Source organism: Suncus etruscus, chromosome 1, assembly GCF_024139225.1.
Source record: "Suncus etruscus isolate mSunEtr1 chromosome 1, mSunEtr1.pri.cur, whole genome shotgun sequence".
NCBI lineage: Eukaryota > Metazoa > Chordata > Mammalia > Eulipotyphla > Soricidae > Suncus > Suncus etruscus.
The window spans coordinates 6,921,075-6,948,632 of record NC_064848.1 but is presented as its reverse complement, the minus strand read 5'-3'; the positions used below and the strand labels follow the sequence as shown (position 1 = coordinate 6,948,632).

Below are 27,558 nucleotides of genomic sequence, written 5' to 3'. Positions count from 1 at the left end.
CCAAGACCTAAGGTGGTTGGTTCGAATCCCGGTGTTCTATATGGTCCCCCGTGCCTGCCAGGAGCTATTTCTGAGCAGAGAGCCAGGAGTAACCCCTGAGCACCGTCGGGCATGGCCCAAAAACCAAAAATAAAGAATACTTTGCTGGCTGGAGAAAGAGCACAGAGGGTAAGGGTATGGTATTTGCCTTGCACATGACCAACCCAGGTTTGATCCCCTTATAGACTCCTGAGCATCCCATATAGTCCCCCAAGCCTGACAGGAGTGATTTCTGAGCGCAAAGAGCACCACTGGGTGTCGCCAAAAAAACAAACAAAAAAGAATGCTCTGAAACAGAAGAAAGGATATACTGTCTGAGCAACAGCACAACGAGAGGGCATTTTCCTTGAACACAGGTGACATGGGTAAGATCCTTGGAATCCCGTCTGAGTATTGCTGGTATGGCCAAAACCCCAAAAAACTAAAAAATAAAAATAAAGGGCCGGGCGGTGGCGCTGAAGGTAAGGTGCCTGCCTTGCCTGTGCTAGCCTTGGACGGACCGTGGTTCGATCCCCCGGTGTCCCATATGGTCCCCCAAGCCAGGAGCAACTTCTGAGCACATAGCCAGGAGTAACTCCTGAGCTAGTTACCGGGTGTGGCCCAAAAACCCAAAAATAAATAAATAAAAATAGAAATAAAAAGCCTCATTTTTTTAAATTTATTTTTGGTGGTAGTGGTGGTGGTGGTGGGTGGATTAAAAAAATGCCTCTCTATCTTGGGCTGAGAAGCAAAATCTGGTGTACTATCTCTCTTTGCCCCACCCCATTATTTTTAAAAGAGAACTCAAAAAAAAAGAGAGAGAGAGAGAGAGAACTCAAATCATACGCTACCTATATACCTTAGTCACTGAGGGAAAATAAGCAAACTAAATCACAGAACAAGGGGCCAGAGCTATAGTGCAGCCGTAGGGCGTATGCCTTGTAGGTGACTGACCCAGGACGGACCTCGGTTCAATCCCTGGCATTCCATATGGTCCCCCAAGCCAGGAGTGATTGCTGAGCACATAGCCAGGAGTAACCCCTGAGCATCACTGGGTGTGGCTCCCCCAAAGAAAATACCAAAAAAAAAAAAAAAAAATCACAGATCAAGCAAAAGGAAATATTATAAATTCAAATAAAAACAAGTAAAGCAGAATAGAAAAACAATACTCAAAGTCCAGTACAGTGAGCAGAGCATCTGTAGTACAGTGAGCAGAGCATCTGCCTTACATGTGACATACACGGGTTTAATCCCAATCACCACATATGGTCCCCTGAGTCTACCAGGAACAATCTGGCATAAAGCCCGAAGGACATCCTGAGCACACAGAATGTGGCCCCAAGATGTTTTAGGGCAGGGGTCTCAAACTCAATTTACCTGGGGGCCATAGGAGGCAAAGTCAAGGTGAGGCAGGGCCGCATAAGGAATTTCACAAAAAAAAAAAAAAAGTCCTCAAACATCATTATTAACAGTTTTAATTATTTCTTCTGAACATGAATAGAACATTGAGTGAAGATCATGAACAGTTCTGAACATGGCATCTTTTGCCTATTCCTTGCTGCCAGAGACTTGACAGCGCTTCTTCTCACAAATCTGAACCACATTTGGCTTTAGAGAGGAAGCAGTTGAGACCCTCAGTATGGCTTGAAGATGATCATCATTAAGTCTAGACCTGTACTTTAACTTATTGAAGTTCAATGCAGAGAATAACTTTTCACACAAATATGGGCTCTTGCCAAAAAGGCACATGGTGCGCTTGAACAATCGGGAAAGCTCAGGTAAGCTGGGGGGCAATTCTCTCAAAAATTGCCCATGCGGGCCCGGAGAGATAGCACAGTGGCGTTTGCCTTGCAAGCAGCCGATCCATGACCAAAGGTCATTGGTTCGAATCCCGGTGTCCCATATGGTCCCCGTGCCTGCCAGGAGCTATTTCTGAGCAGACAGCCAGGAGTAACCCCTGAGCACCGCTGGGTGTGGCCCAAAAACCAAAAAAAAAAAAAAAAAAAAAATTGCCCATGCATGTCTGCTTTTCCACTAATCTCCCTGAACTTGGCTTTGAGATCAGAGTTGCACTGCAGGTCAATGAGCTCCATTTGAAGCACAGGAGGGGCATCTTGCACATCAAAGGAAAAGGGGTCCACAAAAATTTTGAAAGTGGCTCTGTGCTTTTTGAAGTCTGCAAATCTGTGATCAAATCCCTTCTCTAGCTTAAAAATAGCATCAACATATTTCTCACCACTGAATGGTATGCCTGCATCCACAAGTTCCTTGCATGCTGGGAAATGGCAAAGGTTTGTCTGAGAGAGCTGGGATTTCCATAACACAAGTTTTGTGGAGAATGCTCTCACGTTGTCATAGGCAGCACTGATAAGCTGCCCTGGGCCTTGTAACATCTTGTTTAGTACATTCAGCTTATGTGTGATGTCAACAAGAAAAGCTAAGTCCATGAGCCATTTGTGATTATTCAACTCAGAAACAGCATTCCCATCCTTCTCCATGAAGGCTTTCACTTCTCTCAACTCAAAAAATCTTTTCAGGACATTTCCCCTGCTGAGCCAACGTACCTCGGTGAAATAGAGCACATCTCCATATTCTGACTCCATTTCCTCTAACAAAGCACGGAACCTCCTGTGCTTTAAGCCCCTGGATCTGATTTGGTTGATGCATTTCACAACAACAGACATCACATTGTCACACGACAGGCATTTACTGCAAACGGCCTGCTGATGGGTAATGCAGTGAAGAGCAATGGCCTTCTCTATACCCTCCTCTTCAAGTTTTCTTTGAACAAGTGCCCCAGTCCATTTTTCCTCCCTGTCATCGATGGTGCTCCATCGGTTATTTTTCCAACAAACCTCTTCCATGGCAAACCTGCATTCTCAATGGCATCACACAGATGCCGAAATATCTCATTAGCGGTGGTCTGGCCATGCATTGGAATTATTGTGAGCAGCTCCTCTGTCAATTCAAAATTGCAATCAACACCATGGACATAAATTGTGAGCTGCTCAGTGTCTGTTATATCTGTGCCCTCGTCAAGAGCAACTGAGTATGCATCAAAACATTTGGCTTTCTCACACAGTTGATAATAAATGTCACTTGACATGTCAGAAATACGCTCTGCCACGGTGTTGGCAGAAAGGCTTATTTTGCTAAACTGACCTTTCTTTTCCGGACAGATAATACTTGCAGCCTTAACATGCGTTTTATTTTTTTAACAAACTCTCCTTCTTTGAATGATTTCCCTGCCTTAGCAATCATCTCACTAACCATGTAACGGCTTCTACTGATGCAACATTCTCTTTGGTTGCTTTCTTGAAGAAATCTTGTTGCCTCATTAGACATGCTTTAAGACTGGCAACCCGCTTGGCTCTCTCATTTCCTTGATATTTTGCACATTCCTCAGCATGTTTAGTTGCATAATGGCATTTCAAGTTGTATTCCTTGTGCACTGCAACTTTCTCTGAGCAAGTAACACATGTGGGGATGCCCCTGTGCTCAACAAAAAAATACTGTGTCTCCCACTTTTCTTGAAATTATCTGTGCTCGTCATCAATCTTTCTTTTCACAGCAGGTTTTGATGAAGTCATAATGAAGGTAGGACAAAATCTAATTCTGTAATAAACTCCTCTCTCTTCTCTCCCTTAGGCCTCCGATAATGCAAGGGACAGCGGGCAGGAGCAGCGGAAATGACGTCTGCGCTAGGCGCAAAGTATTCGCGATTATTCGCTTACTGAATATTCGCAATAAAAAATCGCATTAGTAAGAAAAAAAATCGCAAAACATTTCATTAAACATCTGCATACCCCGAACGGAACTGCTTGGGGTATGCGAATGTCTAATGCGATTTTTTTCTTACCAACGCGATTTTTATTGCGATTATCCGGTAAGCGAATAATCGCGAATACTGCGATATTTGAAGGCCGGCCGCGGGCCGTGAGTTTGAGACCCTTGTTTTAGGGGCTGGGTATAGAGCTCAGTGGCGAGGGGCCTTGATGCATTTCATGTGCCAAGACCCAAATTCAAACTCTCGCACTGTGGTCACAGAAACTCCAAGTAGTAATGGGTGGAGCTGGTAAATCGCAATCTGTCCCTACTTAGTCCTGCTTCCTTAGTCCCTAACACTGTTTGGACAAGTGCTGTCCTAAGCTCCCTGAGCACTGCTTGAAGGTGCCTCCTACCCAAAATAAGTTTCAAATTATTTTCATTTACATCTTCTTCAAATATAAAACCCAATTAAATTCCTGCCTTTAGATAAATGCAGTATCCAACATACACCAAATTCGCAGGAATAATATTTACTCATACCTGAAAAAGATCCAAAAGAGGCTTCCAAGACAGCATTAGGACTGCTGCTTTGTTGATGGTTTTGGGAACTTCAGAATAAAATAGTGTATTTTCTCTATTCTCGCCAGACATAGCTAAGAGAAAAGAGCCAGTTTAAAATTTTAAAAAAGGCATCCTGTATTGATCATAGTAGAAAATAGATAACTCCTGTATACTGCAAGCCTATAAAAAATGATTAGCTAGCAAACTGTACATGGGCCAGATAAAACAGTACAGAAAGGAAGGCACTCGCTTTGAGTGGGGCCAACCAATCTCATCACCAGAATCATGTATGGCTCCAGCTCCCTAAGGAACTGAGAGGGGTTACTCCTGAGTAAATAACCAGAAGTAGCTTCTGAGTAATGCCAGGTGTGGCCCCAACCCTCACCCCACAAAAAGTGAGGAAGTAAAAAGAAAGTATATCACACTTGTCATAAGCTATGAAGTTTTCTTTAATAAAACAGGCTTTTGACTAAAAATGTGGCTCAGTGGTATAGCACCAGCCTTGAAAACATGAGACCCTATGTTTAATTCCCTGTACCACATATACCACACATATGAAGGGCCGGAGCAACAGCATCAAGGCCAGAACAATAGCACAGCAGGTAGGGCATTTTCTTTGTACGTGGCTGACCTGGATTCGAACCCCAGCATTCCCTATGGTCCCGAGCCCACAAGAAGGGTTGATTTCTGGACACAGAGCCAAGAGTAACCCCGTAGTGCTGCTAGGTGTGGCCCAAAAACAAATAAATAAGCAAACATACCACACACACACAGAAAATTAAATAAAATATACACTTGGATTGGAGATAGTATAAAGGTTAATGTGCTTGCCAAGAATGGGCTATGAGAAATCGTGATTCCCCCAGGTAGCCCCAAAATGAAACAAACAAACAAAACACACAACTAAAGAAAATACACAGGGCCGGGAAGGTGGCACTAGAGGTAAGGTGTGCCTTGCAAGCGCTTGAGTAGGACGGACCGTGGTTCGGTCCCCCGGAGTCACATATGGTCCCCCCAAGACGGGCGACTTCTGAGCGCATAGGCCAGGAGTAACCCCTGAGCGTCAAACGGGTGTGGCCCAAAAACCCAAAAAAAAAAAAGAAAAAAAAAGAAAATACACAGAGGTTTTATTTTATTTTCATATTCAGATTCTAGTCTCACACAAAAATAAAAGCATGTGAGATGATATAAAAACTGCTATTTTTAGTTTTGGCTTGGTTTTGGGGTCACAACTGGTAGTATTCAGGGGTTACTTTTGGCTCTGTGCTCAGAAAGCACTCCAGGCAGGGCTGGAGCCATAGCAGTGGGTTAAGCATTTGCCTTGTAGGAAGCTGACCTGAGTTTGATTCCCGGCATCCCGTATGGTACCGAGCCTTCCAGGAGTGATTTCTGAGTGCAGAGTCAAGAGTAACCCCTTGGTACTGCCAGGTATGGCCCAGAAATCAAAATAAATAAAATAGCTCTTGCCGCCCCCCTTTTAGTTTTTTTGGAAGCTGCAAATTTGCAATAGACTCATGAGATTCCAAATGCCATGCTGGTATTTTGGGACATCAGATTTAGCTACTTCAGTATTCCAAATTTGAGTGAGTGAATGAGTGAGTGGGTAGGTGGGTGGGTGAGCAAGTACCCAGCAATATTCAGTGGCTGCTCCTGACTCTACACACATGAATCACTCCTGGGGATGCTAAGGGGACCATATGGAATGCCATAGATCAAACCTGGGTTAGCCAGGTTACTCCAAATTACTCCAAATTTGAATGCAGCTAAGAAAATTTGAGGAGTTCACCTCAGCCTTCGTAAGATTAATTTCTAGGCTCTGTGTAAATAACAGAAACACAGGGCTAGGAATCTGCCTCATATGAGAGAATAGCAGAACTTTCTTCCATACTTATTCCTTCCTTCACTTTCCTTGAGCTTTTTAGAAGTGGTAATTTTTGTGAGCCTTTCATTGTAGAAGGGCTTTGTTAATTTTTGAATTTTCTTTGAAATATTTATTATCGTTATTGCCACCGTATTTTTTTTTTTTTTTTTTTTTTGGTTTTTAGGTCACACCCAGCAGCGCTCAGGGGGTACTCCTAGCTCTACACTTAGAAATTGCTCCTGGAAGGCTGGGGGACCATATGGGATACTGGGATTCGAACCACCGTCCTTCTGCATGCAAGGCAAACACCCTACCTCCATGCTATCTCTCTGGCCCAGGGGTCCTCAAACTTTTTAAACAGGGGGCCAGTTCACTGTCCCTCAGACCATTGGAGGGTCTGACTCTAGTAAAAACAAAACTTATGAACGAATTCTTTTTTTTTTCTTTCTTTCTTTTTTTTTGGTTTTTGGGCCACACCCGTTTGACGCTCAGGGGTTACTCCTGGCTATGTGCTCAGAAGTCGCCCCTGGCTTGGGGGGACCATATGGGACGCCGGGGGATCGAACCGCGGTCCGTTCCTTGGCTAGCGCTTGTAAGGCAGACACCTTACCTCTAGCGCCACCTTCCCGGCCCCTATGAACGAATTCTTATGCACACTGCATAGATCTTATTTTGCAATGAAGAAACAAAACAGATACAAATACAATATGTGGCCCGCGGGCCATAGTTTGAGGACCACTGCTCTGGCCCCATTGCCACAGTATTTATATTACTCTTATTTTCTATAATGCTGATTCTATCCTATTCTGATATTTTTATTTATTTATTGCAAGATTTCATAAAACAGACCTTGCTTATTCTAAGTGGAGTACTATTTAGCAGGAGAGGTAGTTAAGGCAGAAAGACATCTGCCTTGTATGCAGTTGACTCCAGTTGGATACCTGGCATCACATGGTGCCTTCTCAGTCCCCTAGCACTGCATCTTAGGTCTTTGCACTGAACAGCAGAACTAAAGTCTCCTGAGCCCTCCTTAGAATCCCCCCAAAAGTAAAAAAGTTTGAACAAAAGTTTTCTTAGACTTTTTCCCAAAAAGAATACAGTTTTTTATAAACCATATATATACAATACATATATATATATATATATTGGTTTTTGAGCCACACCCAGCGGTGCTCAGGGGTTACTCTGGCTATCTGCTCAAAAGTAGCTCCTGGCAGGCACGGGGGACCAAATGGGACGCCGGAATTCGAACCAACCTTCTTAGGTCCTAGATTGGCTGCTTGCAATGCAAACGCCACTGTGCTATCTCTCTGGCCCCTATAAACCATATATGAATGTTGTTAATGGTTTGGGGTTTTTTTGTTTTTTTTTTTTTGGAGGGGGGGCACACCCTGGAGTGCTCAGGTTTACTCTTGGTTCTGTGCTCTGAAATCACTCCTGGTTCCAGGGACCATCTAGAATGCTGGGGATCTAATACAAATCAGCTATGTGCAAAGTAAATGCCCTACCTATTGATTTACCAATCTGGCCCAGATTCTATGTTGTTTTAATAAGTACAACTTTCATTTAAAACATCAAAGATGAGGGGCCGGAGAGATAGCATGGAGGTAGGGTGTTTGCCTTGCAGGCAGAAGGTCATCAATTCGAATCCCGGTGTCCCATATGGTCCCCAGGGCCTGCCAGGAGCAATTTCTGAGCATAGAGCCAGGCGTAACCCCTAAGCATTGCCGGGTATGACCCAAAAACCAAAAAATAAATAAAACATCAAAGTTTTGGGTTAATAGTACAAACAGTAGGATGCTTGCCTCTGTGCATTTAACCAGAATTAGATCCCCAGTACTAGACATGGTCCCCACGCCCCACCGGGAATAATCCCTGAGAAGTTAGGAGTAAGCCCAGAGTACTGCTATGTGGCCCGAAACAACAACAACAGAAACAAAAATCAAAAAAAGAGTTCTTTACGTGACCATATTTTTTTTTTTTTTTTTTTTTTTTTTTTTGGTTTTTGGGCCACACCCGGTAACGCTCAGGGGTTACTCCTGGCTATGCGCTCAGAAGTCGCTCCTGGCTTGGGGGACCATATGGGACGCCGGGGGATCGAACCGCGGTCCGTCTCCTAGGCTAGCGCAGGTAAGGCAGGCACCTTACCTCCAGCGCCACCGCCCGGCCCCACGTGACCATATTTTTAAGTTTTCTTCAAGAGGGCTGTTGAGTCCTCAAATATATAAAAAATTATTTTCAGACAAGTGGTATGTGCTTTGCATGCATCTAGCCTAGGTTCAATTTCAATCCCCAGCATCTCCTGTGGTCTTCCAGCACTGCCAGAAGTGATTAAGTGCAGAGTCAGATGCCTAAGCATTGCTAGATGTGGCCCAAATACAAAAAAAAAAAAAAAAAGAAGAGAAAGAAAAGAATTCTCGGGGCCGGAGAGATAGCATGGAGGTAAGGCGTTTGCCTTTCATGCAGGTCATCGGTTCGAATCCCAGCGTCCCATATGGTCCCCCGTGCCTGCCAGGAGCAATTTCTGAGCCTGGAGCCAGGAGTAACCCCTGAGCACTGCCGGGTGTGACCCAAAAACCACAAAAAAAAAAAAAAAAAAAAAAAAAAAAAAGAATTCTCAACTAACTACAAATGAGTCACTCTGCACAATCATCTCAGTGACCTTTAAATTCCATAAAGTCTTCCTTATTTTCATTGATGATCAATAAAAATTTTCAGGTACTCTGTGTACATATACACCATTTCTATAGCACAACATATTTTTATTATTTATTGTCTACTGACACACGTTGATGTTCAAAGTATGTTTAAAATTTTAAAATGGGCCAGAGAGATAACATGGAGGTAAGGCATTTGCCTTGCATGCAGAAATTCAGTGGTTCGAATCCCAGCATCCCATGTGGTCCCCCAAGCCGGCCACAGGCGACTTCTGAGCGCAGAGCCAGGAATAATCCCTGAGCGCTGCCAGGTATGATCCCCCAAAAAATTAATTAAAAAAAATAAAATTTTAAAACAATAGTATTTTTATATGAAGACAATTTCAATTTGGATGTATAAACAAGATCTGAACAAGTATGTGATTTCAAATGTTTTTCAGGTATGTAATTTTCTTTACAAACCTAAAATTAAAAAAATTAATTTTGCCTAACTTCATTGATATATATGTCAAATTAACAGGTTTTAAATGAGAATGCTAAACAAGTTAATTTTATAGAAATATAAGCAAACAGGGGCCAGAGAGATAGCATGGAGGTAATATCGTTTGCCTTGCATGCAGAAGGTTGGTGGCTTGAATCCTGGCATCCCATATGGTCCCCCAAGACTGCCACGGGCGACTTCTGAGCGCAGAGCCAGGAGTAACCCCTGAGCACTGCCGGGTATAACCCAAAAACAAAAACAAAAACAAAAAAATACAAGCAAACAATAGTTAAGGATGGAGAAAAGAGACGGGATGCTCCAAAGGCTAAAATGCTTCATATGCGGGGCCGGGCGGTGGCGCTGGAGGTAAGGTGCCTGCCTTGCCTGCGCTAGTCTAGGACGGACCGCGGTTCGATCCCCCGGCGTCCCATATGGTCCCCCAAGAAGCCAGGAGCAACTTCTGAGTGCATAGCCAGGAGTAACCCCTGAGCGTCACAGGGTGTGGCCCAAAAACCAAAAAAAAAAAAAAAAATGCTTCATATGCAAGAGCCCCGATTCCATGCAGGGCACCACACCAAATGATCCCCAGAAAACCTCCTAGAGCAGCCTAGAGCACTGAGCCAGAAGTAGCCCAAGCACAGGGGTTTGGGTTTGAGCCTCTCTCCCAAAACATATTAAAACCAAGGTGACAGAAAATTGGAACAGGGTTAGTAAGAAGCTTGATTTGCATGTGGCAAACCCTGTTTGATCTTCAACACCCCCATATGGTTGGACAAGTCTACCAGGAGTAAGCCCTGAGCAAAGTTGGTGTGGCCTAAAAATCAAAACTAAAAAAACTAAACAATAAGCAAAACCCCCTCACAATTAAAAATAGTGAGATCTCTCTGGGTTAGAGCATTCACACAAAGGGTTGATCTCATGCTCTGTACTCTGGAGACCCAGGATAGTCCCCGACACTCCTGCAACCCCCTGCACACCAATGAGAATAGTTCCTGTGCTAGGTGTGTCCACCCTTCACCCCCAAAGTTTCCTCTTGGGGCTGGAGCAATAGTACAGTAGGCAGGGTGTTTGCCTTGCATGCAGTTAACCTGGATTCAATCGCCAGCCTCGCATATGATCCCCTGAGCATCACTAGAAGTGATACCTAAGCAAAGTCAGGAGTAATCCCTGAGCACCACTGGGTATGGTCCCAAAACAAAAACTAAAAAAGTATATATATATAAAGGTTCTTCTCAAAAGCTGTGATTTTATACTCACCAAGGTAATAGATCCTGTCTGAATGAGGCCCATCAAGATCATTCCTCTTCACAAACATGAAATCATGTGGTGCCTTGGCCATCATGTAGCCATGATATTTTCTAGTATCAGCAAGCAGCTTTTTAAGCTGACTCCAGGAATACCGCTCAACATAAAACGGCTCCAATTTAGGCTGATCCTGGGACTCAATATTCTCTTCACAGTCTGCAGTTTCAAAGATCTCAACACCCAACTGTTCTGTTTCCATCGCTGCTGCCATGTTGCATTTTCCTAGAAAAAGAAAAGGTATATGAAGTTTTTCACAGGCCTGCCTTCCCTTAATCAGAATGACAGCATTAACAGCAGCCCTCCCTACCAACTAGGAAAAGCAAAGAAAGGGAAGAGGAGTTTTCAGCATAGTTTCAAGATAACCTAGCCAGAAAAACAGTAGGTCCTCTTTCTGCCAAGTTTAAAAATGAGATTTGAAAAAAAAAAATTGGGGTCATGTCCATTCGAGTGACTATAAATCCCTTTGGGGACTTTTATAAAAGGCTCTCCTTAGGTATCTTTTGCCAAAATTCCTTTTACTTTCCCACACTGGAAGGAAACAGGCCAGGCCATATGCCAATTGGCCACTATGCTCCTGTCCTAGAGCATGTCAATAGTGAAGTTTAATGCGCCAAGGGAGTTAAGTGTTGTTACACTTAAAAAAAGTAACACAAATTTATAAATACGTTACTTCTTCAGCTAACAGAAACAATCTTACAATGTACTTGAAATAATCTTCCTAAAGCACTTACCAAATATAACATAGTTGCCTTTAAAACTCAACTGCAGAGAAAAGACAACTGGCTGGCTTTTTTGGTGTCTTGTCTAAATGTCGCTATTTTTTGTTTTGTTTTGTTTTTGGGCCACACCTGGTGATGCTCAGGGGTTACTCTTGGCTATGCACTCAGAAATCGCTCCTGGCTTGGGGGGACAATATGGGATGCCAGGGGATCAAACCTCGGTATGTCCTAGGCTAGCGTGGACAAGGCTGCTCCGGCCTCTAAATGTCACTATTTTAAGATCGCCATTTTTTTTTTTTTTTTGGTTTTTGGGTCACACCTGGCAGCGCTAAGAGATGCCCCACATATAACTTGGGGTGGGGGCACACCCAGCAGCACTCAGGGATTACTCTTGGTTCTGTGCTCAGAAATCGCTCCTGGGACCCAGAAATAGCAGAGCAGTAAGGCATTTGCCTTGCACGCAGCCAACACACAATGGATCCCGGTTCGAATCCCGTCATCCCGTTTGGTCCCCCAAGCCTGCCAGGAGCAACTTCTAAGCACTCCTCAGAGAGTAACTTACTCTTCAGGAGTAACCCCCGAGGGTTTCCGGGTGTGACCCAAAAGACAAAAAACAGACAAACAACAACAAAAAAAAAAACAAGAAATTTTTGCTAGGGGCCAGAGCGGTGGCGCAAGCGGTAGGGCATTTGCCTACCACGAGCTAACCTAGGACAGACCGTGATTTGATCCCCTGGCATCCCATATGGTCCCCTAAGCCAGAAACGATTTCAGAGCGCATAGCCAGGAGTAAGTAACCCCTAAGCATCACCAGGTGTGACCCAAAAAGCAAAAAGAAAAAAATTTTTTGCTGAAAACTACTTACTGTGATATTTGCATGTGCATTATTTCGGACAGTAACAAAAAGATACCGTAAAAATTCTGGATCTATCAGTTCCTTTTGGAATTGGTAAGAGGTCTTGGGAAACTGCATTTATGTAACCAATTTTCCATTAATTATTAACTGTTCCCAAAAAAATCAATACATGGTTGTTTATTTAATGTTCTTTTTAAACTCCAATCTTGTAGGATGACAAGGCTTTCAAAGTAAGGATTACCAACCAGAGGAAAAGGAAATTATCAGGTGTAGGTTGTAATCAGGCATGCATTTGGGAACACAAAATAAACTGAACTAGTCTAGTTGAGATCCTGTGACACTGTTCCATGCCATGATAACATAAACTACCATTTTCAAGGTAACATTAAAAAAATGATAAACTCGGGCCGGGCGGTGGCGCTAAAGGTAAGGTGCCTGCCTTGCCTGCGCTAGCCTTGGACGGACCGAGGTTCGATCCCCCGGTGTCCCATATGGTCCCCCAAGCCAGGAGCAACTTCTGAGCACATAGCCAGGAGTAACCCCCTGAGCGTTACCGGGTGTGGCCCAAAAACCAAAAAAAAAAAAAAAAAAAAAAAAAGATAAACTCGGGCCCGGAGAGAAAGCACAGCGGCGTTTGCCTTGCAAGCAGCCGATCCAGGACCAAAGGTGGTTGGTTCGAATCCCGGTGTCCCATATGGTCCCCCGTGCCTGCCAGGAGCTATTTCTGAGCAGACAGCCAGGAGTAACCCCTGAGCACCGCCGGGTGTGACCCAAAAACCAAAAAAAATAAATAAATAAAAGATAAACTCTTGGGGCTGGAGAGATAGCATGGAGGTAAGGCTAAGGTAAGGTAAGGTAAGGAGGGTCAGTGGTTCAAATTCCAGCATCTCATATGGACCCCTGAGCCTGCCAGGGGCAATTTCTGAGTGTAGAGCCAGGAGGAACCCCTGCGCGCTGCTGGGTGTGACCCAAAAACCAAAAAAATAATAATAATAATAATAAACTAATTATAGCCTGTATACAATTTATTATTACAATTGGTTCTTTTCCTTCTAGGATTAAAAGCCAAAAGGCTCAGCAAATGGATTCTGAATAGGGAGTCATTCCTATGGGCAGAGTTCTTCTGCCCATCTATATGCCAGTGGTATCCTACTCCCAATTAAATGTCAATAGACCTAGTTTAGTAGGACTAAGGAAGCAAAGAAGCCACATAAACAGGGCTAATTTCTTCTAGCTAGGAGATGTGTGTGTGTGTGTGTGTGTGTGTGTGTGTGTGTGTGTGTGTGTGTGTGTTCCTAGGGGTGTGTGTGTGTGTTCCTAGCTAGGAGAGGTGTGTGTGTGCTAGCTAGGAGTGATGAGTAGTGGTGTGTGTGTGTGTGTGTGTGTGTGTGTGTGTGTGTGTGTGTGTGTATGGTCTAATTTATAATCCCCCAACCTAGCTAGGAGTGATTCATGTGTGTGTGTGTGTGTTTGTGTCTGTGTGGCCTAAACACACACTCACCCCTACACCACCAGCCAAAAAAATAAAAATAAAAACAAAGCCATTAACAGCAACATCATCTAGTATTCCTAAATTGCACTAGGTTCCTAGACCAGTGGTTTCCTCTGCTGCTACAATTCAGTGCAAATATGCAGGTGTGAAAAAGTTGAAAACCTCTGCCCTATTTTTGTATCTTTATACACGCATACCCATGTGCACACATATACACACTCGAAATAATGCTTTAATACTGTTATGCAGAGCATAGAAAGTCATTTCTAAGAACTGTTCTTGCATAATTTTAGTCAGTGACACAGATCTATAACTCACTTCCAGATCTTGACAATTAAATATCCTCCAACTGTATGACTCTAGTTTTCTAATTTCGACAAGTTAGGAACAGGATTAGCCTAAATGCTCGTCCCAATGAATGTCTTTTGCTACCCACCTACTTCTGTACTTAGGCAGGTTCCCCGGTGCCTACCTGAATTGTATTTCATCTGTCCAGATCTCTTTTACATTCAGAAGACCTATTTTCAAGTGACTGAACTTCAAGGACAGATCCCCTCGGCTCATCCTGCTTGGTTGGCACAGGAGTCTTTCTTTTCCTTTTTCTCACCATTCAATCCTGCTCACCAGGATAATGAGATAAGATTATTAGGCTGGCAATCATGATTAAACATGAATCACAAATAGCCAAACAAATTAAATGTTTCAAGTAATACTTAAATCGATAATATAGAAATATTCTTTGGGTATATTTACAATGTCCGAATTACTTTATATCTGCATTTTAGATTAACATTCTAAATATTCATGGGGCTGGAGAGATAGCATGAGGGAAGGCATTTGCTTTCATGCAGAAGGTCTGTGGTTCGAATCCCAGCATCCCATATGGTCCCCCTAAGCGTGCCAGGAGGCGATTTTCTGAGCATAGAGCCAGTAGGTGACCTGAGTGCTGCGAGTGTGACCCAAAAAACAAAAAACAACAACAACAAAAAAATTAAATATTCACAAGAAGGTCCAATTTATCAAAAGAAAATGTGTAATCTTGACGTCTACATATTACAAGAAAATTATGGCAAAAAGTTTCAAATAAAAATAACCTTATATGTGGCTATAGTAAGAGGCATAAACCTGGTGGTCACTGCCAAATCCTCTAAGAATCACAGTTGAGGTGCCGGAGGAGATAGCTCAGCGGCGTTTGCCTTGCAAGCAGTCGGATCCAGGACCAAAGGTAGTTGGTTCAAATCCCGATGTCCTACATGGTCCCCCGTGCCTGCCAGGAGCTATTTCTGAGCAGACAGCCAGGAGTAACCCTGAGCATCGCCGGGTTTAGGGGTGGCCCAAAAACCGAAAAAAAAAAAAAAAAAAAAAAAGAACTCTACAACAGGCCATCCTTGTGGAAAAGGAACTAACTTGCTATAAATAGAGTTTACACAGAAATAAAGAATGCTTTATAAGCACACCCCACTTCTGCTTCTTTCTTTCCACGAACACCCTGAAACAGAAATAGCTAACTTTTCGGGAAAACAAGTGTTTACATTGAAATGCTGAATTAAAAAAAAAAAAAAGGTGGGGAGTCTGTGATTCCTATTAGTTACGCTTTAGTTCTTATTTTCTCAGACCTGAGCAGGTGAAAGAAAGATGACATGGCAAGAAGAGTTTAGGGGGCAATGGGACACCAGCGAAGGTCAGTCAAAACTCCCAACCGGGGTTATCCTAATCCAGGTTCCTTCACAAGCATGAAACCCCTCCAGGCTCCCCCAATGAAGGTCCTCACTGGGTTAGGACACACAGCTCTTTAAGAGCAAAAATCTGAAGCAGTCCTGATGTCATTCCTTTTCAAACCAGGAGCCCAAAGAGTCATGCAACTTCGAAAAGCAGCCCGCACGCAGGCTTTCCTTGAAAACCTCCCTATTCCACTTTGAGGATCCTGGGCCAGATGAGACTCACAGTCAAGGGAAAGGGAGAAAAACTATATATATATAGTATAATATTATTATATTATATACACATATATTTCTTCCAGCTAGGAGGGATGGAGTAAAAGGAGCAGATAAAAATGAAAGAGTTTGGGGGTGAAGGGTGGGAGAAAAATCAGGGTGTGTGTGTAAGTAAACTTGCAAAATAGGCGTGTACGTGTGTGTGTATAAGCTTGCAAAAAAAAATGCGCACGCGCGTGTAAGCTTGCAAAAGAGGCGTTGTGGTGTGTGTGTGTGTAAGCTTGCAAAAGAGGCTCGTGTGTGTGTGTGTGTGTGTGTGTGTGTGTAAGCTTGCAAGAGGCTAGGGTATGTGTGTGTGTGTGTGTGTAAGCTTGCAAGAGGCCAGGGTATGTGTGTGTGTGTGTGTAAGGTTGCAAAAGAGGCCCGGGTGTATGTGTGTGTGTAAGCTTACAAAAAAAGGCGTGTGTGTGTCGTATGTGTGTAAGCTGCAAATAAAAAGGCTTGTGTGTGTGTTGTGTGTGTGTGTGTGTGTGTCTGTAAGCTTGCAAGGAGGGAGAGAATGACAAGGGAGTGCGGTGGGCGGGGGGGGGGGGGGCCTCGACCTCGAGCGGACCAGCAAAGTGAATAAACAGAAGCGTAGCTGGAGCACCAGACACTCAACTAAACTAAAATCAATCAAATGAAATGCAATCCATGTCAGTTGGACTGGGGCGGGCGCGGCCTCCCCCCCCCCGACCCGCCTCTGCACGACTCGGCACGCCGCAGCTAACGGCCGCGGAAGGCCGGGGAGACGTTGGGGGCCCGGGCAGCGCGGGCCTCCGCGCTCCCTCTTCCGGCCGGCGGCGCCCCCGGGGCTCCCTCGGGCTCCCCCGGGCTCCCCGGGCTCCGGCCCACAGGCCGCCGCGGGCGAGGACAGGCGATCGGACAGCGCACCTTCACCCCGGCCCGCCCCGGCCGTCCGACGCCCGCTCGCTCGCTCGCTCGCTCGCTACGGCGCCGGCCCGCGCCGCTCCATGCCGCGCCGCCTCCGCTCCGCGCCGCTCGGCCTCCCTGCGCCCCGGCGGCCGACGCGCCCCTCGCGACCCGACCCGGGCGGCGAACGCGGCGCTGGAAGGCGGCGGCGCCCGGCACTTCCGGCTCCCGCGCCCCGCCCTCCTTCCGCCGCCCGCGCGCGCCGCACCAAGCGCGGCGTCGCGCCCGGCCCGAGGGCGCCGCCCCGCGCCGCGGCGCCCCCTGCAGGCCCGGAGGACGGACGCGCCGCCTGGCAGCCCCTGGCCAGACTGGCAGGGGCCGCAGAGACCAAGGTGAGCACTTGTTTGCTCCTTGGATTGTGGCCCCATTTTTTTTTTAATGATATTAGTTTTTATTTTTATTTATTTATTATTTATTTATTTTTTTTTTTTTCCCCTCGGGTGGAGGAGGAAGAGGAAAAGGAGGAAGGAGAAGGAAGTGGAGGAGGAAGAGGAAAGGGAGGAAGGAGGAGGAAGTGGAGTAGGAAAGAAGAGGAGGAGGAGGAAGAAGAGGAGGAAGAGGAGGAGGAAGGAGGAGGAGAAGAGGAGGGAGGAGGAAGAGGAGGAGGAAGAAGAGGAGGAGGAAAGAAGAGGAGGAAGAGGAGGAGGAAGGAGGAGGAAGAGAGGAGGAAGGAGAGGAGGAAGAGGAGAGGAGGAAGAGGAAAGGAGGAGGAAAAAGGAGGAAAAGGGAGGAGGAAAGTGGAGGGAAGGAAGGAAGAGGAGGAGGAGGAGGAGGAAGAGGAGGAAGGAGGAGGAAAGAAGAGGAGGAGGAAGAAGAGGAGGGAGGAGGAAGAAAAGGAGGGAGGAGGAAGAAGAGGAGGAGGAAGAGGAAGAGGAAGGAGGAAGAGGAGAGGAAAGAGGAGGAAGAGGGAAGGAAGGAGGGAAGAAGAGGAGGAGGAAGGAGGAGGAAGAGCAGGAGGAAGGAGGAAGGAGGAGGAAGAAGAGGAGGGAGGAGGAAGAAGAGGGAGGAGGAAGGAGGAGGAAGAAGAGGAGGGCGAAGGAGGAGGAAGAAGAGCAGGAGGAAGGAGGAGGAAGAAAAGGAGGGAGGAGGAAGAAGAGAAAAAAAAGGAAAGGAGGCAGAAAAGAAAGAGATCATTTTTATTTTGACCAAATTGGATTACATATCTTTCACAGTAATATTTTAGGTACGTATTAACATTGAATCAGGGGAATTCCCATCACACAACTTGTCCTCCCTCTACCCCAGTTCCCTGCTTTCATTCCATATACTCCTCCCTTACCCTTCCTTACCCCCCCCACCCCGGACTGCTAGTATAAGTGGTCCCCTCTGTGTCTAGCTTGTTGTAGAATGGGTATCGATTCTTTTGTCCTTGCTTTGGGTTCGGAGTTTAAGTCCAATCATTTTTGTTACTACTTAGTGATCAAACAACTGTTTGGTCTTGGTACCTTCCATTATTTCCCCCTCAATTTGAGAGGATTTTTGCCCCATTTTATTATTTTTTTTCTCTTTCCATCAAACAGAACCACATAACTTGAATCATCTTGTTCTGCCTCACAAGTTGAGGGGGAAATAATGGAAGGTACCAAGACCAAACAGTCCTATGAACATTAAGTAGAAATAAAAGGGCCCAGAGAGATAGCACAGCAGTGTTTGCCTTGCAAGCAGCCGATCCAGGACCAAAGGTGGTTGGTTCGAATCCCAGTGTCCCATATGGTCCCCTGTGCCAGCCAGGAGCTATTTCTGAGCAGACAGCCAGGAGTAACCCCTGAGCAACGCCGGATGTGGCCCAAAAGCCAAAAAAAAAAGTAGAAATAAAAAAAAATGATCAGACTTAAACACCAAATCCGAAGCCAATGACTACCAAATCGATACCCAATTTACAACAGGCTAGACACAGAGGGGACCACTTATACTAGCAGCCCAGGGGGTAAAAGAGGGGGATATGGGATGCGTGTTGGGAACAGGGGTGGAGGGAGGACAGCATTGATGGTGGCAATGTCCCTGATTCAATGTCACTATGTACCTAAAATATTACTGTGATGTATTTGTAATCCACTTTGGTCAAAATAAAAAGGAAAAATAAAACAGTTCCCCCCCCCTCTCTCTCCCTCTCCCTCTCTCTCTCTCTCTCTCCCCACACACACACACACCACACACACACACACACACACACAACACCCTGAACAGGAAAAGTGGGGACAGGTGTGTGGACCTGTTGAATACTTGCCTTGCAAGTGTGAGGTCCTACGTTTGAACCCTCACACCTTCAAAGTATCTCAGAGGGGCCGAAGCAGTGGTGCAAGCGGTAACATCTGCCTTGCATGCGCTAGCCTAGAACCGACCACGGTTTAACTCCCGGCATCCCATATAGTCCCCCAAAGCCAGGAGTGATTTCTGAGTGCAGAGCCAGGAGAAATCCCCTGAGCATCATCAGTTGTGGCCCAAAAACCTAAATAAATAAATAAAAGTATCTCAGGACCAAAATGGGTAGGGCGCTCGCCTTGCATGCATTTGTGTTGGCTAAATTTCTTTTTTGTTTTTGCTATTACTGTTCATTTATTTGTTTTTGTGGGGAGGGCACATCGGAAGATGATCAAGGCTGACTTCCAATCTGCACTCAGGAATCACTTCTGGCAGAATCAGGGTTTATACAGGATGCCAGGATTAAACCAAGGTTTGGCTGTGTGCAAGGCAAGCACTCTAGCCTCTGTACTATTACTTCAGTCCCTAAATTTCTTTTCTTCTTTCCTTCCCTTTTATTTTTTATTTTTTTATTTTTATTTTTTTTTTTGTTTGGTTTTTTGGGTCACACCCGGCGGTGCTCAGGGGTTACTCCTGGCTGTCTGCTCAGAAATAGCTCCTGGCAGGCACGGGGGACCATATGGGACACCGGCATTCGAACCAACCACCTTTGGTCCTGGATTGGCTGCTTGCAAGGCAAACGCCACTGTGCTATCTCTCCGGGCCCCCTTTTATTTTTTTTATTTTGGGTCACACCCAGTGGCACTTAGGGGTTACTCCTGGTTTTGCACTTAGAAATCACTCCTGGCAGGTATGGGGACCATATAGGATGCCGGGATTTGAGCCACCGCCTGTCCTGGATCAGATGCATGCAGTCTCTTCTATATATTTTTTAGAATAATTTTATTTTTTTGGTTTTTGGGTCACACCCGGCAGCGCTCAGGGGATACTCCTGACTCTACACTCAGAAATCGCTCCTGGCTGGCTCGGGGGACCACATGGGATAACAGGATTCGAACCACTGTCCTTCTGCATGCAAGGCAAACACTTTACCTCCGTGCTATCTCTCCAGCCCCTATAATAATTTTTATTTTTATTTTTTATTTTTTATTTTTTTGGGTTTTGGGCCATACCCGGTAACGCTTAGGGGTTACTCCTGGCTATGTGCTCAGAAGTTGCTCCTGGCTTGGGGGACCATATGGGACACCGGGGGATCGAACCGCGGTCCGTCCAAGGCCAGAGCAGGCAAGGCAGGCACCTTACCTTTAGCGCCACCGCCCGGCCCCGATAATTTTTATTTTGACCGAAGTGGATTACATATCTTCCATAGTAAATTTTAGGTACATTTTGACATGAATCAGGGGCATTTCCACCACCAATGTTGTCCTCCCTTCACTCCTGTTCCCAGCATGCATCCCATATCCCCCTCTTTTACCCCTCGGGCTGTTAGTATAAGTGGTCCCCTCTGTATCTAGCTTGTTGTAGATTGGGTACCAATTCTGTTGTCGTTGGCTTTTGATTTGGTGTTTAAGTCTGATCATTTTTTATTTCTACTTAATGATCACACAACTGTTTGTTCTTGATACCCTCCATTATTTCCCCCTCAGTTTGTGAGGCAGAACAATATGGTTCAAGTTATGTGGTTCTGTTTGAAGGAAAGAAAAAATAAAATGGGGCAAAAAACAGGGGCTGGAGAGATCACATGGAGGTAGGATGTTTGCCTTGCATACAGAAGGATGGTGGTTCAAATCCTGGCATCCCATATGGTCCCCCGAGCCTGCCAGGAGCGATTTCTGAGCGTAGAGCTAGTAGTGACCCCTGAGTAGTGACCCCAAAAGAAAAAAAACAAAAGGGGGGAACAAAACTTAAACAAGCAAAAAATGGGTGAAGTCCTTTTAAAGGCTATAAATATCAATTTGAGAGGAGAAAGGGAAAAAGGAAGAAAAACATAACAACAATACAAAAAGAAAAATCAAAAAAGCACCACAGCAATAAAGACAACCATCACTATAACCATGGTCTTGAAATAAAAACAAAACAAAGCACAAAAAAATGAAAAAACAAACAAAATAAAAATTTATTTTGTGCTTCTCTTTTTCTCTTCTTTCTTTCTTTCTTCTTTCTTTCTTTCTTTCTTCTCTTTCTTTTCTTTCTTTCTTTCTTTTTTTTTTTTTTTTTTGCATAGGCACAGTAAATATTGGGGAGATTAGAAAGGGAATTCCCTCAGCCTAAGAGATACAGGGTTTCTCCGCCCTTGAAGTATATTGTCATGGAACTACTGACTTCGTACATGGTACATATTCATTTACTCTCCCCTAGGTCCTTTTGTGATGCATGGAAACCTTCCGGTCCATTATGGATAATAAAATCAGACCTCTGTATCTAGAGATCTTGGTATCTGTACAGATCAAAGGATGGAGCCTAGGATGGAGTCTTTCTTTACAGTTCTAGAAGTTCTGTTCCATCACTGTTGTTTTAATCAGTCTTCTGTAGTTGGTGGTCTTGGTTTTTGTACTGATCCTAGGACAAAAACATAGGATAGAGTCTTTCATTATGTTTCCAGAAGACCTGCTCAGTTGCAATTGTCTCAGTAAGACCTCTGGAATTAGAGATCTTGGTTGTTGTACAGATCGTACCAGGGGTCTCAAACTCAATTTACCTGGGGACCACAGGAGGCAAAGTCGAGGTGATCTTGAGTACAAAAAGTCAGTAGTAAGCCTTGAACATTGGGGGATGTGACCCAAACAACAAAAACAAAACAAAACAAAAAAAGATTCCTCTAGGACAGGGCCACAAAATGTTGTACGGAGGGCCGCAAATGGCCCGCGGGCCACGAGTTTGAGACCTCCGTGACCAAAACCTAGACTAGGGTCTTTTTTTTAATGGTCTCAGGATAAGTTCTGCCCAGTCATAGTTGTCACAGTCAGTCTTTTGTAGATTGCAATTTTGGCTTTTGCACAGATCAAAGGATGACAAGTCTTCTGATTTCTTTTCTTTTTTTTAATTTTTTTTTATTTTTATTTTTGGAGCACACCCGGCAGTGCTCAGGGGTTACTCCTGGCTCTATGTTCAGAATTCGGTCCTGGCAGACTCAGGGGACCATATGGGATGCCGGAATTCGAACCACCGATCTTCTGCATGCAAGGCAAACACTTTACCTTCATACTATCTCTCCGGCCCTATTTCTGATTTCATCTTATCCGTTAGATGGTGAGGTAAGAAAACCTGCTCTTAGATCAATTTGTTGTCATTTCCTCATTGTCAGGATGTCATATCAAAACTGGCATATGTTGGTGTAAGAGCAGTATTAAGAGTGTCCCAGAGGGAGTTTGGTTCCTGGAGCTGTTGCAGAGAACTGTGTAGGTTCTAAGTCTAGGATCTAGGTTGGTTTCAACCCCATATTTTTTAAGTTTATTTTATTTATTATTATTATTATTATTATTATTATTATTATTATTATTATTATGGTTTTTGGGTCACACCCGGCTGCACTGAGGGGTTACTACTGGCTCTATGCTCAGAAATCGTTCCTGGGCCCGGAGAGATAGCACAGCGGCGTTTGCCTTGCAAGCAGCCGATCCAGGACCAAAGGTGGTTGGTTCGAATTCCGGTGTCCCATATGGTCCCCCGTGCCTGCCAGGAGCTATTTCTGAGCAGACAGCCAGGAGTAACCCCTGAGCACCGCCGGGTGTGGCCCAAAAACCAAAAAGAAAACCAAACAAACAAAAAAAAAAAAACAAAAACCAAAAAATAAAACAAGAAATTACTCCTGGCAGGCTCGGGGGACCACATGGGATTCGAACCACCGTCCTTCTGCATGCAACGCAAATGCCCAACCTCCATGCTATCTCTCCGGCCCCTTGTTTGTTTTTAGGTAATACCTGGCAGTACTCAGGACTTACTCCTATATCTGTATCCAGGGATACCTCCTGGGAGGTTTGGGGGACCTTCTGGGATGCCAGCAATAGAATCCAGACCAGCTACATATAAGGCAGGCACCCTATTAGCTGTACTCTCCAGTCTGTATTAACAAATATTTTGAGAGTACAAGTCAATATGGGACTTTAGAAGGAGGTGCCAAGACATATAAGAATTAAAGACATTATTTTATCACCCAGAGGTAAGAGGTGCAGTTGATGAGGCTGGTATTTTTTTTGTTTCCATTTTTGTTGAGGTGTCATTATTTACAATAATATTAATGATAATTTCATGCCCACATTGTCTCATTCTTTGTGCCAGCTTCCTTCTACCCATCGCTCCCTCCACTCTTCCCCCAGTCTTATAGACCAACACTCTTATTCTGTGGAATGACCATATAACAACATTTTGTTTTCATTTGGGGCCACACCCAGCAGTGCTCAGGGATGACTCCTGGTTCTGTGCTCAGAGACACTCCTGACTGACTCAGGGATCTATTGTCGAGGTCTATTGTCTATTGGGTTAGGTGCCACACATGCGGATTCAAGGCAAACTCCCTACCCCACTGTACTATCTCTTCAGCACTCTATAATAACATTAAGTTAATTTTAATTTACTTTGTTGGGGCCCCACAGTGATAGCACAGCAGGAGGGCCTTTGTCCTGCACGCAACCAACCCATGATGGACCCCGGTTCAATTCCTGGCACCCCATGTGGTCCCCCATGCCAGAAGCGACTTCTGAATGCAGAGCCAGGAATAACCTCTGAGTGCCGCCTGGTGTGACACAAAAACCCAAATAAATAGGGGCTGGAGAGATAGCATAGCGGTAAGGCATTTGCCTTGCATGCTGAAGGACAGTGGTTTGAATCTCGATATCCCATATGGTCCCCGGAGCCTGCCAGGAGCAATTTCTGAGCATAGAACCAGGAGTAACCCCTGAGTGCTACTGGGTGTGACCCCCCCCCAAACCCAAATAAATAAATAATAAACCTATTTTGTTGCAATTAAGAAAAGCTCTATATGTCACATAAAAACAAAAAGATTTAAAAAAACTAGGGCGTAAAAAAAAAAAAAACTAGGGTGTAGGGCTGATAAGCATGTGACTTGCTACCAGTGGAACATAAGACAGGTCCCTTGACCAATGTTTGTTTCTCCTAGATCAAAGCACACCTTGAGAAAGATGAAGGGGATAGAGCCTATGGAGAAAACTGGAAAAATGGTTACAGACACTGGGAAACATAGAGTGCCCTTATTTTCTGTTAGTCCCCAAAAGTTTGTATCTGTGGTCTGTGTTGTTTAGAACTTACTGTAATGGCGCGAATAAAAAATATACACTCTGAGGTTAAATGAACCTTCAATCAGTTTTGTTCAGTTTTGGGGTCACGCCTTTGCTACTCAAGGGCTACATCAGGTCCGGTTCTCTGAGCTTGTTCAGGGATCAGACATATGTGCTGGGAATTGAATCGAGGGTTCATGCATGCAAGGATTCCTCTAGCCCTTTAAGCTACCTCCCTCACACTCCATAGACTTTTTTTCTTTTGGGGATAACTCATGTCTTTGCATTCAGGAATTACTCCTGTCTGTGTCTGAGACCATAAGGGATATCAGGGATCAAACCTGTACTGGCCATGTGCAAGGCAAAGGCCCTTCTAGCTGCACTATTGCTCTGACCCTATCACCATCCATCCTGGATCGGCTGCGTGCAAGGCAAACGCCCTACCGCTGTGCTATATCTCCAACAGGGAGATTTTTTTTGGGGGGCCACACCCGTTTGATGCTCAGGGGTTACTCCTGGCTAAGTGCTCAGGAATCGCCCCATGGCTTCGGGGGACCATATGGGATGCCGGGGGATCGAACCGCGGTCCTTCCTTGGCTAGCGCTTGCAAGGCAGATACCTTACCTCTAGTGCCACCTCACCGGCCCCAATAGGGAGATATTTTAAAGGGCTGTTGTAAGGCATAGATTTAAAAATGATAATTGAGGCTGGAGAGATAGCATAGAGGTAGGGCATTTGTCTTGCTTGCAGAAGGACAGTGGTTCGAATCCCAGCATCCCAGATGGTCCCCTGAGCCTGCCAGGGGCGATTTCTGAGCATAGAACCAAGAGTAACGCCTGAGCATTGCCAGGTGTGACCCCCCCAAAAAAAACCCAAAAATAAATAAATAAATAAATAAATAAAATAATTGATGCCATCATCTCAGAGCTATGTCACGTGTTTCTGTTCTTATAAATCTAATGATGGTGGGACCAGAGGTTAAAGCACTTGTCTTACATGCAGCTGAGGCAGTGATAATGGTTGTAATTCTGCCACTGCATATGGTCTTTTCTGTTTTAGGGGGCACATACAGCTCCACTCAGGGATTACTCTTGGCTCTGTGCTCAGAAATCACTCCTGGAAGGCTTGGGGGGACCATACGGATGCTTGGGATCCAATCTGGGTCGACAGTGTGCAAGGCAAAGGCCCTACCCACTGTGTTATCTCTCTGGCCCCTCACACATGGTCTTCCTGAGCACAGACCCAGGAGTGACCCCTAGGTACCACCATGTGTGTTCCCTTACTCAAGGAAGATTAATGATGTGCTTTTCTATGTATGTCTGTGTTTAGTAATATTTAAAATTCGCACCACCTTCAATACAATGACAGTAAAGGGTCATCATTGGTAATCGTTGGTCACGGACACTAGGAGGCGCTGTTTAAAAGAAAAAGGAGACACTTGTGCGGCCATCTCTCCTTAAGGAGATTTATAATCTAATCCGAGAATGGGATACCAAATTTGTGAAGTACATACCCAGAGCAGTTGATTTATAAAGAGATGTCCATTTCCCTCCACATTTTGTCCCTTTTCAGATCAGTAGTTACAATCCAAACTTCAAAAACAAAACAGCACTTGGCTTGCATACAGCCAACATGGGTTCAATTCCTGGCATCCCATATGATCCCCCCAGCACCACCAGGAGTAATTTCTGAGTGCTGAGCAAGGAGTAATCCTTGAAGACTGCCAGAACCAAAAACCAAAATAAATAAATAAATAAATAAAACTTTACCTTACTAGCTTTTTATACTAAAGGTTTTTAATAGAGATAATACCATTGAGTAAAAAATATATACACACACACTCATATATCTGAAAGTATATAGGGCTAGGGAAATAGTTCAGTGGGTACAGTTCTTGCTTTGCATGCAACGGATCCCGGTTTGATCCCTGCAGCAAATATAGTCCCCAAACACCATAAAGCATGATACCTGAGCTCAGAGCCAGGAATAGCCCTGAACACTGCTGGGTGTGGCACACACACACACACACACACACACACACACACACACACACACACACACACACACTTTTTCAAGTCTAGAGCTGGGAAGTGGCTCATCTCATTCCTCCAATTGTGTGAGACCCTGGTTTTGATCTCTGACACCTCCCCTGATTTTGACTTATTTTTGTAGCCTAAAAGTGTTTATGGTAGGGCCCAGAGAGATAGCACAGCAGCGTTTGCCTTTCAAGCTGCCGATCCAGGACCAAAGGTAGTTGGTTCGAATCCCAGTGTCCCATATGGTCCCCTGTGCCTGCCAGGAGCTATTTCTAAGCAGACAACCAGGAGAAACCTCTGAGCACCGCTGGGTGTGGCCCCCAAAAAAACAAAAAAAAAAAGTGTCTATGGTAAAAATTATTTTCCCCGGGGCTGGAGCGATAGCACAACAGTAGGGAGTTTACTGTTGAGTAATTGTTGTAATATTGTTTTTGCCTGTCATCCCACCTGGACCTTCCAGGTGGGGGTGGTTAAGGAAATAAATAAATAGCTTGTTGGGGAGGCATAGGGAGCTCTTTTGCCAGAACTGACTGCTTGTTCGGTTTGCTTTTTGGAGCTGACTGCAACTGACAAAAGACTTTCTTTGCTGAACCTTTGGTCCCCTAATCTTTTGCATTCATTGATTATTCACGTCCTATATTATTAACAAAGTCTCCCCCAAAAGGGGGGATGGAAGAATGGGATTCAATTTATCATTCTGGGAGTCATTCTTAGACTTGGAGACCATCAACAAGGGGTTTGACCTCCCACCACACACACATATATATATAAATTTATAACAAAATTATTTTCCCCTTGTAGTTCTCCAGTAACCCAATTTTTTTGCATGTGGCCAACCCAGGATGGTCCCAGAGGTTCGATCTCTGGCATCCCATATGGTCCCCCGAGCCAGCCAGGAGTGATTTCTGAGCGCAAAGCCAGGAGTAATCTCTAAGCACTGCCAGGTGTGGCCCCCAAACAAACAAAATTATTTTCCCCTTGCAGTTCTCCAGTAACCCAATTTTTTTCCTCACAAGAAACTGATGTTATTTCTTGTGAGGAAAAAAATTGGGTTACTGGAGATTATATATATATATATATATATATATATATATATATATATATATCCAGTGATTTGTGTGTGAGGGGACAAGGGGGTTGGGCAACACAAGAAATCCTCAGGGCTTGCTCCTGGTTCTGTGCTCAGGGATCACTCTTGGCTGGCAGGGTTCAGAGTAGCATATGTGATATTGGAGATTGAACTCTGGACAGCCACCTGCTAGGCAAGTACCATACCTGCTTTACTATCTAGTGGTATTTACTACTACTGGTGCCCCATTAGTCAGTGATATATTTTTTGTTATTTTGCTTTTTAGGGTCACATCCAGCTGTGCTCAGGGTATACTCCTGGCTCTGCGCACAGAAATGCTCTTGATGGGCTCTGGGTGGGTGGGTGGGTGGGTGGGGACTATATGGGATGCCG

At 44.8% G+C, this 27,558-nt stretch overlaps 1 protein-coding gene across 2 annotated transcripts in view; it reads right to left on the bottom strand.

Moving 5' to 3' along the window:
• DPP8 (dipeptidyl peptidase 8) overlaps positions 1–14,330 on the bottom strand; it is a 64,531-nt gene extending 50,201 nt beyond the window's left edge. For both annotated transcript variants that reach the window (XM_049777686.1, XM_049777692.1), the window contains exons 1-3: positions 14,191–14,330; positions 10,604–10,873; positions 4,327–4,439 (exon numbers count right to left, since the gene is read on the bottom strand). In XM_049777686.1, coding sequence (XP_049633643.1) covers positions 4,327–4,439; positions 10,604–10,873; positions 14,191–14,206 — 399 coding nt within the window. In that variant the 5' untranslated portion in view covers positions 14,207–14,330. The remainder of the gene's footprint in view (positions 1–4,326; positions 4,440–10,603; positions 10,874–14,190) is intronic.
• Between the last annotated feature and the right edge of the window lie 13,228 nt (positions 14,331–27,558).